Raw genomic sequence first — 13,238 nt, 5'->3', positions numbered from 1 at the left:
TTCGTCTCATCCGACGCCTCAACAAGAAACTTTTTCACTTTCTCTCAAGTGCTAAGGAACGCAAGCTCCAACAACTCATCGACACCAACACCCATCTGGGACCCTCCACCCCTCCGTCCCCACCCCATCTTCCAATCCCAACCCCAGCCGCGTATTCACTATACTCCCTGACGTTCCCCTCTCCGATGCTGAACGTTCAGTGCTCAGCAAAGGACTTAGTTTCATACCCTTGCGCCCTTATCTCAATGAATTTCGGGCTCGGCACGATGCTGACCTCTTCTTCCGCCGTCTTCGTCTCCGTGCTCACTTCTTTGGGCAGGAGTCCTCTCCCCGTTCAACAGATCCTTTTACCCACCTCCAATATTCTCCCTCCACCTGGACCCCTCCCTCTGGATTCTTACCTTCTCTTGATCTTTTCATTGAGAACTGTCGGCATGACATTAGTTGTCTCAATTTCTCTGCTCCTTTCACCCATTCTAATCTGTCTCTCTCTGAACTTGCTGCACTCCGTTCTCTCAGGTCCAATCCCAACATTGTCATCAAACCCACTGACAAGGGTGGTGCTGTTGTTGTCTGGCGCACTGACCTCTACCTCGTGGAAGCTGAGCGTCAACACACAGACACTTCCTCCTACCTCTCCCTGGACCATGACCCCACCACTGAACATCAAGCCATTGTTTCCAGGACTATCACTGACCTCATCTCCTCTGGAGATCTTCCTCCCACAGCTTCCAACCTGATAGTCGTCCAACCTCGGACGGCCCCCTTCTACCTCCTCCCCAAAATCCACAAACAGAACTGTCCCGGCAGACCGATCGTGTCAGCCTGTTCCTGCCCCACGGAACTCATTTCTCGGTTATGTTGACTCCCTTCTCTCTCCCCTTGTCCAGTCCCTTCCCACCTACATCCGTGATTCCTCTGACACCTTACGTCACATCAACAATTTCCAGTTCCCTGGCCCCAACCGCTTCCTCTTCACCATGGACGTCCAATCCCTCTACACCTCCATCCCCCACCAGGATGATCTGAGGGCCCTTAGCTTCTTCCTTGAACAGAGGCCCGAACAATCCCCATCCACCACTACTCTCCTCCGTCTGGCTGAACTTGTTCTCACACTGAACAATTTCTCCATAAACTCATCTCACTTCCTCCAAATAAAAGGTGTGGCTATGGGTACCCGCATGGGCCCCAGCTATGCCTGTCTCTTTATGGGGTATGTGGAACATTCCTTGTTCCAGTCCTACTCCGGCCCCCTCCCACAACTCTTTCTCCGGTACATCGATGATTACTTCGGTGCGGCTTCATGCTCTCGTCGGGACCTGGAAAAATTTATTAATTTTGCTTCCAATCTCCACCCCTCCATCATTTTCACATGGTCCATCTCTGACACTTCCCTTCCCTTCCTTGACCTGTCTCAATTTCGGGTGATAGGCTGTCCACCAATATCCATTACAAGCCTACCAACCCCCACAGCTACCTCGACTACAGCTCCTCACACCCCGCTTCCTGTAAGGACTCCATCCCATTCTCTCAGTTCCTTCGCCTCTGTCACATCTGTTCTGATGACGCTACCTTCAAAAACAGTTCATCTGACATGTCCTCCTTCTTCCTTAACCGAGGTTTTCCACCCACGGTCGTTGACAGGGCCCTCAACCGTGTCCGGCCCATCTCCCGCGCATCTGCCCTCACGCCTTCTCCTCCCTCCCAGAAACATGATAGGGTCCCCCTTGTCCTCACTTATCAACCCCACCAGCCTCCGCATTGAAAGGATCATCCTCCGCCATTTCCGCCAACTCCAGCATGATGCTACCACCAAACACATCTTCCCTTCACTCCCCCAGGCGGCATTCCGTAGGGATCATTCCCTCCGGGACACCCTGGTCCAGTCCTCCATCACCCCCTACTCTTCAACCCCCACCTATGGCACCTCCCCATGCCCACACAGAAGATGCAACACCTGCCCCTTCACTTCCTCTCTCCTCACCGTCCAAGGGCCCAAACACTCCTTTCAAGTGAAGCAGCATTTCACTTGCATTTCCCCTAACTTAGTCTACTGAATTCATTGCTCCCAATGCGGTCTCCTCTACAATGGAGAGACCAAACGCAAACTGGGCGACCGCTTTGCAGAACACCTGCGGTCTGTCCGCAAGAAAGACCCAAACCTCCCTGTCGCTTGCCATTTTAACACTCCACCCTGCTCTCTTGCCCACATGTCCGTCCTTGGTTTGCTGCATTGTTCCAGTGAAGCCCAACGCAAACTGGAGGAACAGCACCTCATCTTCCGACTAGGCACTTTACAGCCTTCCGGGCTGAATATTGAATTCAACAACTTTAGATCTTAAACTCCCTCCCCCATCCCCACCCCCATTTCCATTTCTTCCCCCTCCCTTTTGTTTTTTTCCAATAATTTATATAGATTTTTCTTTTCCCACCTATTTCCATTATTTTTAAATCTATCCACCCCACCCCAACTTGAGCTGTACTTTGAGTGTCCTGCCATCCATTCTTAATTAGCACATTCTCTAAGATAATATCACCACCTTTAACACCTCTCTGTTCCTTTGTCTGTAACATCTTTTGATTATCTGCTCTTATCACTGCTTGCTTGTCCCTACAACCACCCCCCCTCAAATTCTCTCCCCCCCTACCCCACCCCCACCTTAATCCAGCTTATATTTCAGCCCTCTCCTAACTTCACTCAGTTCTGCTGAACGGTCATGAGGACTCAAAACGTCAACTCTTTTCTTCTCCGCCGATGCTGCCAGACCTGCTGAGTTTTTCCAGGTAATTCTGTTTTTGTGTTGGATTTCCAGCATCCGCAGTAGTTTTTTGTTTCCATCTCCAGGATTGTCTGATCCTTTTAATGAAATATCATCTCCCTCATCCAAATAAATAAACATGATTTGGATTTTCTGTTAGAAAGAGGAATAATGACAAATCACAGTTCCTTCATTCAATGTTTACAATTATTAACATTGCTGTTTTATTACAGTCATCTTTTTATATTCAGCTGATCATGTTGCTGTCATTTCACTCACTATTGCTCAGGAAAACAGAACAATTCCATTATACATTCAGTGTATCTGTTAGGAGGGTTATCTGAATATGTATCATTACTACAAAATAAATAGTCAAAATAAGAAGTGAGAACATGGTTAATTCCATGTTACTGAAAATAAAGGCTCCCAATCTCCTTGTGAGGAGGATTATCAGTGTGAACAGGGGCTGGTGGGAGAGAAATTGGTGCAGGATACAGATAGGTTGGGTCTTCACTCCCTTTATCCTGTAATAGTGGGGGGTAGGAATTTAATGGCCCCATCGTGACAGTCGTGAGACTGAAAAATGCGGCAAGCTGTTCAAAACTCCATTGACGCCGGCAGTAACCTCATGGCCCTGCATATCCCCCACTCTACCACTACCAGCAAGTCAGCGGATCAATCCTGGTTCAATGAAGAGTGCAGGGGGGCATACAAGGAGTAGCAACAGACATACCTAAAAATGAGGCGTCAACCTGGTGAAGCTACAATACAGGACTACTTGCATGCCAATCAGCATAAGCAGCAAGTGATAAACAGAGCTAAGAGATCCCACAACCACCGGATCAGGTCTAAGCTCTGCAGTCCTATCACATCCAGTCGTGAATGGTGGTGGAGAATTAAACAACTCACTGGAGGAGGAGGCTCCACAAATATTCCCATCCTCAATGATGGGGGAGCCCAGCACATCAGTGCAAAAGATAAGGCTGAAGTATTTGCTACAATCTTTAGCCAGTAGAGCTTAAGTGGATGATCCATCTTGGCCTCCTGCGAAGGTCCCCAGCATCACAGATGCCAGTCTTCAGCCAAATCGATTCACTCCGCGTGATATCAAGAAACGGCTGAAAGCACTGGATACTGCAAAAGCTACGAGTAATATTCTGGCAATAGTAATGAAGTCATGTGCTCCAGAATTTTCCAAACCCCTATCCAAACTGTTCCAGTACAGCTACAACACTGGCATCTACCTGGCTATGTGGGAAATTGCCCAGGTACGTCCTGTACACAAAAAGCAGGACAAATCGAACCCGGCCAATTACCACCCCATCAATCTACTCTCGTTCATCAGTAAAGTAATGGAAGGGGCCATCAACAGTGCTATCAAGTGGCACTTGAGTCAGAGAGACATAGTTATACAGCACAGCAACAGGCCCTTCGGCCCATCGTGTCTGTGCCAGCCATCAAGCACCTTATCTATTCTGATCCCATTCTCCAGCACTTGACCCATAACCCTGTATTCTTTGGCATTTCAAGTGATCATCTAATACTTCTTAAATGTTGTGAGGGTTCCTGCTTCTACCACCCCCTTAGGCAGTGTGTTCCAGATTCCAACCACCCTCTGGGTGAAAAAAATCCCCACTAAACTTTCTGTCCCTTACCTTAAATCTATGCCCCCTGGTTATTGGCACCTCAACTAAGGGGAAAAGTTTATTTCTATCCAACGTATCTATGCTCCTCATAATTTTGTATAGCTCCATCAGGTCACCCCTCTGCCTTCTCTGCTCCAAGGGAAACAACCCTAGCCTATCCAGTCTCTCTTCATAGCTGAAACTCTCTAGCCCAGGCGTGGTGAATCTCCTCTGTGAACTCTCCAGTGCACTCACACCCTTTCTATAGTGTGACAACCAGAACTGCACACAGTACTCCAGCTGTGGCCTAACTAGCATTTTATACAGCTTCAACTTAACTTCCCTGATCTTATATTTTATGCCTCAGCTAATAAAGGCAAGTATCCCATATGCTTTCTTAACCATCTTATCTACTTGTGCTGTTGCCTTCAGGGATCATGTACACCAAGGTCCCTCTGCTCCTCTGTGCTTCACAGGATCCTACCATTCATTGTGTACTCCCTTGCCGTGTTAATCCTCTCAAAATGCATCAACTCACATTTCTCAGGATTAAATTCCATTTGCCACTGCTCTGCCCATCTTACCAGCCCATCTATATCATCCTGTCATCTAAGGCTTTCCTCCTCACTATTTACCACACCACCAATTTTCGCGTCATCTGCGAATTTACTGACCATGCTTCCTCTATTCACATCTAAAGCATTAATATAAACTACAAACAGCAAGGGTCCCAGCACTGATCCCTGTGGTATACCACTCATGACAGGCTTCTAATCACAAAAACAAACCTTTGACCATCACCCTCTGCCTCCTGCCACTAAGCCAATTTTGGGTCCAATTTGCCAAATTGCCCTGGATCCCATGGGCTCCTACCTTCTTGACCATTCTCCCATGCGGGACCTTTTCAAAAGCCTTACTGAAGTCCATGTAGACCACATTAGCTGCACGACCCTCATCGACACAACTGGTCACTTCCTCGAAAAATTCAATCAAATTTGTTAGACATGATCTCCCCCTGATAAAGCCATGTTGACTATCCCTGATTAATATCTGCCTCTCCAAGTGGAAATTAATCCTGTCCCTCAGAATTTTTTCCAATAATTTTCCTACCACTGATGTTAGACTCACTGGCCTGTAATTACCTGGTTTATCCCTACTACCCTTCTTGAATAATGGTAGCACATTCACTGTCCTCCAGTCCTCTGGCACATCTCCTGTGGCCAGAGAGGATTTGAAAATTAATGTCAGAGCCCCTGAAATCTTCTCCCTTGCCTCACATGGCAGCCTGGGATACATCTAATCTGGGCCTGAGAATTTATCCACTTTTAAGCCCGCTAACATCGTTATTACCTCCTCCCTTTCAATGCTAATTTCTTCAAGTATATCACAATCCCCCTTCCTGATTTCTACACTGACATTGTCCTTGTCCATATTGAACACAGATGAAAAGTAATAATTCAAAACTTCATATAGGTCCTCCGGCTCCACACACAGATTGCCACTTGGGTCCCTAATGGTCCCTATTTTTTCCCTGGTTATCTTCTTTCTCTTAATACATTTATAAAATGTCTTGGGATTTTCCTTCATCTTGCCCACCAGTGTTTTTTCATGCCCCATCTTCATTCCCCTAACTACTTTTTTAAGATTCTCCCACCTCCGCTACACTTTCTTTACTCTTCCAGGGCTTCCTTAGCAATAACCAGTTCACTGACGCTCAGTTTGGGTTCCGCCAGGGCCACTCAGCTCCTGACCTCATTACAGCTTTTGTTTAAACATGGACAAAAGAGCTGAACTCCTGAGATGAGGTGAGAGTGACTGTCCTTGGCATCAAAGCCGCATTTGACGTGGCATCAAGGAGCCCTAGCAAAATTGGAGTCAATGGGAATCAGAGGGGAAACTGGCCGCGGGCTGGATTCATACCTAGCACAAAGGAAGGTGGTTGTGGTTGTTGGAGGTCAGTCATCTCAGCTCCGGGGCATCACTGCAGGAGTTCCTCAGGATAGTGACCTGTGGGGATGTTCGCTGATGTTTGCACATTGTTCAACACCATTCGTGACTCCTCAGATACTGAAGCAGTCCATGTCCAAATTCAACAAGTTCTGGACAATATCCAGGCTTGGGCTGACAAATGGCAATTAACATTCGCACCACACAAGTGTCAGGCAATGACCATCTCCAACAAGTGAGAATCCAACCTTCACCCTCTGATGTTCAATGACTTTACCCAAACGATCAACATCCTGGGTGTTACCAATGGCCAGAAACTGAACTGGACTAGTTATATAAATACTGTGGCTACAAGAGTAGGTTGGGGGCTAGGAATCCTGTGACAAGTAACTCACCTCCTAACTCCCCAGAGCCTGTCCACCATCTGCAAGGCACAAGCCAGGAGTGTGATGGAAAACTCACCACTTGCCTGGATGAGTGCAGCTCCCACAACACTCAAGAAGCTTGACACCATTCAGGAAAAAGCAGACGCTCGATTGGCACCACATCCACAAACTTTTACTCCCTCCACCACTGAATCACAGTAGCAGCAGTGTGAACTATCTACAAGATGCAGGAATTCACCAAGGCTCCTTTGACAGTACCTTCCAAACCCATGAGCATGAACATCTAGAAGGTCAAGGGCAGCAGACACATGGGAACTGGGAACTTTAAAATGTACAATAAACATTTTCAGTAAAGTACTCCACCACTTCTTGTGATGATTGTAGCAGAAGTCATTTCATAGAATTTTAAACTATGCAATCAATCTATTCGGAGTGATATGTGATGCAGCTTGAACCCATCCTGTATCCATGACCCACAAAGAATTTCTGCTTAATATTAAAATAATTTAAGTGCAAAAAGAAAATATATGTAATTTACCTATTATAGGAAGAATGGACAATATTACAGTTGCAAAATACTTCACCATAATTTTCACTTATAAATAGTTAAATTAAACTGATCAGAAAACTGATGAATTTTATACTAGTCTATGGATTAACAACAAGTAGCATTTTCATATTCACTGCTGCTCCATTGATGAATGTTGGTGCTAATTTTGCTATTCCCATTTACAACTCATCTTGACCCATGTTTCTTTCTTTACTTGTCTCATTTCCATATCATTTGGTATTCCACCATCACCCCAGTTTTCATTTACTCTCTCCTGTTTTTCACCCTATCTCAGAATTTCTGTTATGTTCTTTTCCCCTATCTCTCCTTTCCTGTTTTACAATCTCTGTAGAAGGCAATAACTTCTAAAAACAAATGTGAGCTTTCAGTCAATAGCTGACAGGATAACCTGACAAATTTCAACTTATAAGGCTTTTACTGTAACAAACGAACTGTAAGTACCAGTGACTAACCATTATTTCAGTAGGCAGCTTATGATCTAAACAGGACTTTTTACTTTTAGCTTTCCTTTTTACTTTTAACACAACTGAAAATCCCACTCTATGGTTATACTGTCCACTGTCCCTTAAGTAGGAATTTGAATTCTGCCAGACAGTCCAAAGTGATTCTTAGCTCCAGAGGTTTTACTTTCATTCTTTCCTTTTCCCAGCCCAGTAACTTTTAACCCCAGAACAATCTTTCTCGATCAGAACTTTCCTGGAAATTCTCCCTTTAGCTTGAACCAGGCGCATCTTCCAGCCTCATTTTTAAATCCTCATGAATTTGACCTTTTCAATTTGAGTGCAAGCTCCCACCCACATTCCTGCAGAGTGAACCATAGGGGCTTGTGCCTCTATCTGCTCCTTCTCTCTCTCTTGGACACTGTAGACTGATATTTGTGTGAAATTCAGGGACATCTTTTAGGAGAATCTTTTAATCCATTCCCATGATTCCTTCCAATGAGCCCTTCCCCTCTCAAAACCCATCTCCATAGCAATGTGAATCTTTGTATCCAGCTAGAAATACTAATTAGCCACGCTTAGAACCCAACCCCATTCTATCTATAAATTAAATAGACAGTTAAAGCATAACCTCTTTTAAAACCTGACATTCTTAACACCTTCCTGGAACTTTGGAGACTATTCACTGTAGGCACAGGTGCTCCTGCCATTATCTACAACTGTGAACATTTCACATCATCTTCCCAGTAAAGGGGCCCCTCATTAATCATTAACAGCCACATTGCCCAAGACTGTTGTCAGCAGAATTCAGACCAGGTCACACGACACTCATTCATTTTACCCAAAATTCAAAACATAGGCTGGAAGTTCCTGACCACGTTGGTGTTGTGCATCATGGCGGACGTGAGTAGACAATATGGCAGGAAGGCCAAAAATCAGCTTCACGATGTCGTGAAACCAGTTTGCAATCACCTGCTCCACCTGTCAATGGCAGTCGGCGTTTCCTTCTGCCAGACATCAGGAATGTTATTTTAATACATCTGTCTGTAATTATAATCCCTGCCAGCCAGAATCATCCCCCATGCTGGATCATCCGGGCACGTCGATGTGATTGCACGCTGACTTGTTTCACTCGGGACTTCGAAGTCTGTTTGCCTCCCGCGCTTCAGGCAGCACTCACGGTCATCAGCGCCAGGGTTCCCAGGCTGCACCACATCATTGTTAGGAGGGTTCACAGGCAGGTCTCTATGGAAGTGTATTTTCAATGTCCTTTAGGGAAGAAAATCTGCCATCCTTACCTGGTCTGGCCTACATGTGACTCCAGACCCACAGCAATGCGGTTGACTCTTAAATGCCCTCTGAACAAGGGCAGCTAAGGATTGATAATAAATGCTAGCCCAGCCAGTGATGCCCACACCCCGTGAACGAATCAAAAAAAAAACTATAGGCTGCAGGACTGGGGCTTGTTTGGGGAAGGGGGAGAAGAGGCTTCAGGTAAGGGAAGAGGCTGCAGGGCGAGGGCTGGACTGGGGTAAGTAGGTTTCCCAGGGTGTGTCGCGGGGGCACATGTTGATCTATACAAGTGGCCTCATGATATTGAGGCCTGAAGAGGCAGCCTCCAGAGGACATGAGGCCAGATGGAAATGTGAGGGTGTGTGTGAGAGAGTGAGTTGTGACGTCCCTTGAGCTGGCAGTGAGTGAGATGCCAGTGAATGTATGATGGCCTTGTGAGTGCTTGAGTTTAGAGTGATGAGATTGTTGCCATACCCTGGCAGTGCAGATGAGATCATTCATCCTCTTTCTGCATTGGATGGCCAACCTCTTCTGTGCAGCATTGGCACTGACCACTACTGCCAACACCTCCCAAGCTGGAGTGGTGAGATTGATGGACCTCCTGTGGCCAAAGTGGGGGTGGAGGACATCTTGGTGGGCCTCCGAAAGGCATTCCAGTGATGGGTCACCAAACTCTTCTTGGTTTTCACAGCCATGTCTTTTCTGGAGCAGTCCTGGGCTGCAAGCATTGAGAACTGTGTGCGCAGCTGCAGTTTAGAAATGGCGCTCGATATGAGGAAATGGTGAGGTAATGGCTTAGTGGGTGATACAGAGGCTGCCCACCAGCGAGACAGCATGTTTCCTGTGGCTACATAATTAATGAGTCGGGAAGCGGACAATGCAGCGTGAAAAGCCGCCATTGCAGCTGGGAGGTAACACATCCTTTATCCCCGCACTTAATGCAAATCTGGGACAATTCCGCCCATAATCCCAAAACATAACAATCTTAAAAATGCCATATTTGTAACACCTACCACTGTACATGTTTAATACCAGTTAAATCTCTCTCATTTTCTTGTTCATTGATTTGACATGTTAACTGTTTCTTTTCCACATCTGCCAGTCCAGCTGAGTATTTCCAAAATATACCCATTCATAGGGCATGGGCATCGATGGCAAGGCCAGCACTTATTGCCCATCCCTAATTGCCATTGAGAAGGCGATGGTGAGCTACCTTGTTGAACTGCTGTTGCTCAGGTGATGAATGTACACCCACAGTACTGTTAGGGATAGAGCTCCAGGATTTTGACCCAGCAACAGTGAAAGAACGGCAGTATATTTGTGTTCCCATGTATCTGCTGCCCTTGTCCTTCTAGGTGGCAGCGGCTGTTTGTTTGGAAGGTGCTGCCTAAGGAGTCTTGGTGAGTTGCTGCAGTGCATCTTAATGTTTGATGATGCCTCTCTTAGTGTCACTGTAGGCCAGACCAGGTGAGGATGGCAGATTTCCTTCTCAAAAGGGCATAAATGAACCAGATGGGTTTTTACAACTAAAAAAATGACAGTTTCATTGTCGCCATTACTGAAAGGAGCTTTCAAGTACAGGAAGTACTGAATGCAAAGTCAGGACAGTATTCAAGCACACACTAAAATTTGCCAATCAAGTTCATCCATAATATTTCAATTTTTTCGTTTATATTTTATTTTGTGACTTTTGCAGCTCTTATTCCTCTGGGAGATATGTTCAACTAAGTTGAGCCTCACTGCTCAGTCAAAGAATTGAATAGCCAGCGGAACCTTGGTGACCAGGCCTTCAGCTGATGATGTCCGAAGCTCTGGAATTCCCTCCCTAAATATCTTTGCCATTCTATTTCTTTCCCTATTTCCTCATTTAAGTTACTCCTTTAAGTCCATCTCTTTGATCAAGTTTTGTTCATCTGCTCTGATAACTCCTTTAGTGGCTTGGAAACAAACTTTGCTTCATAACATTCCGGAAAGCATCTCGCAATCTATTATTATTTTAGAAGTCATTAAATAAATAGAATAAAAGTCAAAATACTGAGGATGCTGGAAATCTGAAATAAAAACAGAAAATTCTGGAAAAACTCAGCAGGTCTGACAGCAACTGTGGAGAGAGAAACAGAGTTAACGTTTCGAGTCCGTAAGGCTCTGGAGAAGAGGCATGTGGACTTGAAACGTTAACTCTGTTTCTCTCTCCACAGATGCTGTCAGACCTGCTGAGATTTTTCAGGATATTCTGTTAAATAAATAGAAGGTTCTTTTCTTCAACAATGAAAACCTCAAACAGAACCAGAGGGTCACTTGGAAAACCAGAAACACCAAATTGAGTTGTTACCACAATGTGTCCTTCTGTACCTAGTACCTTGAAAATATTAAAACCTCCCAAAGCAATTCAGGGAAAGTTATCAAATATGACACCAAGTTGCATAAGGAGAAATTAGGGCAGATGACCAAAAGCTTCATAGATCTTAAGGTGTGCCTTAATTACAAAAGAGAGGTAGAGAGCTGCAGAGGTTATGGAGGGAATTTCAGAGCTTGGAGCCTTGGCAGATGAATTCAGAACTGCCAATGATGGAATGATTAAAATCAGGGATGATCAAGAGGCCAGATTGGAGGATCGGAGATATCTCAATGGATTGTATGTCAACAGGGTGATGGGTGAACAGAAATTATTGCATGTTAGCACACAAGCACCAGGTTTTCAATGACCTCAAGCTTACAGAGCTCAAGAGCGTGGGAGACCAGCCAGGAGTCTGATGGTTTAGTCAAGTCTAGAGCAAGAGATAACAAAAACATAGAAGGAAACTGTTACATTGATCGAGCAACAGACAGGAAAGCTTCAAAAGTGTAAAATGGTAATTGACAGACATTGTGTTGTTAGAACTCCACTGGAGTTTTATGCAAAAGCAGATGAAACCTTATCAATAAATACTTGATGTCCTTGTTCAGTCTAAATTCAAAGATCAAAAATGATGTAAAATTGTGGAGCAAATTGCTGTTATTCAAAGGCCTATTGATAAATCCTTTAAATAGAATTATGATTGCAGTAAGATAACCTACCTTGTGGGAAAAGAGTATTAAAGTGGTTCAGAGAGTATGCAGCAAAGCTCCTGGTGCAGAGATACTCAACAAGCTGCTGTTTTCAGTTATTACATTACGTAAAGTAATTGACGTTGTCTCTTGTGAAATTACAGGACAGGTGAGCTTCCTCTCCATTTCCAGCTCAGGATTTAGACATCAGTAGAATTATGGGTGTTTCGGCTGAGATCCAAAATTGCTCAAAACAGGAAAAAGAGGGGAACATGAAAAAAAGGAGTAGGCCATTTGGCCCCTCAAGCTTATTCTGCCATTCAATAAGATCATGACTGATTTGATTATGGCCTTAACTCCACTGTCCTTCCTCAAAACCCTTGAATCCCTTGTAGATTAAAACTCTGTCAACTCAACCTTATACATAATAGATAAAAGCAAAATGCTGCAGATGCTGGTAATCAGAAACAGAGCAGGTAGAGGCTAAAAGTCTTGATGGTTCATTATGCAGGAATGTGGGTGAGAATTCACACTCAGATTGAAAAGACCAAATTGATGAGGAGTTGAAACTGGACTGGAATATTTGTCTAGGTTTAGCTGGAGGAAGAAGTCTCCAGGAAAACTTGTACCATGAATGGCATTTCTGGAGTTAAAATGTTCCAGGCTAAGAAAGGAAAAGTACAGAACTCAACCTTTAAAATCACTTTGGACTGATTTTGTGAGATTTAAATATCTACTTAATGGAGTGTGTAATGTATACCTGTGAAGTGTGTTGTCTCTGTTGTGCAAAAATAAGGACAGTTTTTCATTCTGAGGTTTAAAGTATAAGTTGTCAAAAAAGATAGTTTATTCAAAAGTGCTTTTTGTCTCTTTTTTACAGGAAACTGCTTAAAACATGAAATCTTGTTGTAACTTCCTTTCTGCTATTAACTGGAAGTTCAAATTTCCTTTTTAAAATTATTGGTCTCCACAGAGATCGTAACACAATCCCCTGTTATCCCATCTTTACCTGAGGTATTTTGGTGGGAAATGGGACAATGAGAAATGGATTAATCAATGCAACTTCCTCATGTTATCCAGGAGTTAACACATCTTTTTCTTCTTTATTCCTTCATGGGCATCACTGGCAAGGCCAGCATTTGTTGCCCATCCCTAATTGCCCTTGAGCTGAGTGGCTTGCGAGGCCATTT

At 44.6% G+C, this 13,238-nt stretch overlaps 1 protein-coding gene across 1 annotated transcript in view; it reads right to left on the bottom strand.

Annotated features, from left to right (window-relative positions):
- Positions 1-13,238, bottom strand: part of LOC144685352 (uncharacterized) — a 160,212-nt gene that overhangs the window by 42,008 nt on the left and 104,966 nt on the right. The window contains exon 10 of the mRNA XM_078549761.1: positions 11,739-11,789. Within this exon, the coding sequence (XP_078405887.1) occupies positions 11,739-11,789 (51 nt within the window). The remainder of the gene's footprint in view (positions 1-11,738; positions 11,790-13,238) is intronic.

Source organism: Cetorhinus maximus, chromosome 10 (assembly GCF_964194155.1).
Source record: "Cetorhinus maximus chromosome 10, sCetMax3.hap1.1, whole genome shotgun sequence".
Lineage (NCBI taxonomy): Eukaryota > Metazoa > Chordata > Chondrichthyes > Lamniformes > Cetorhinidae > Cetorhinus > Cetorhinus maximus.
The sequence above is the reverse complement of the archived record's forward strand: the minus strand, read 5'-3'. Positions and strand labels throughout refer to the sequence as shown.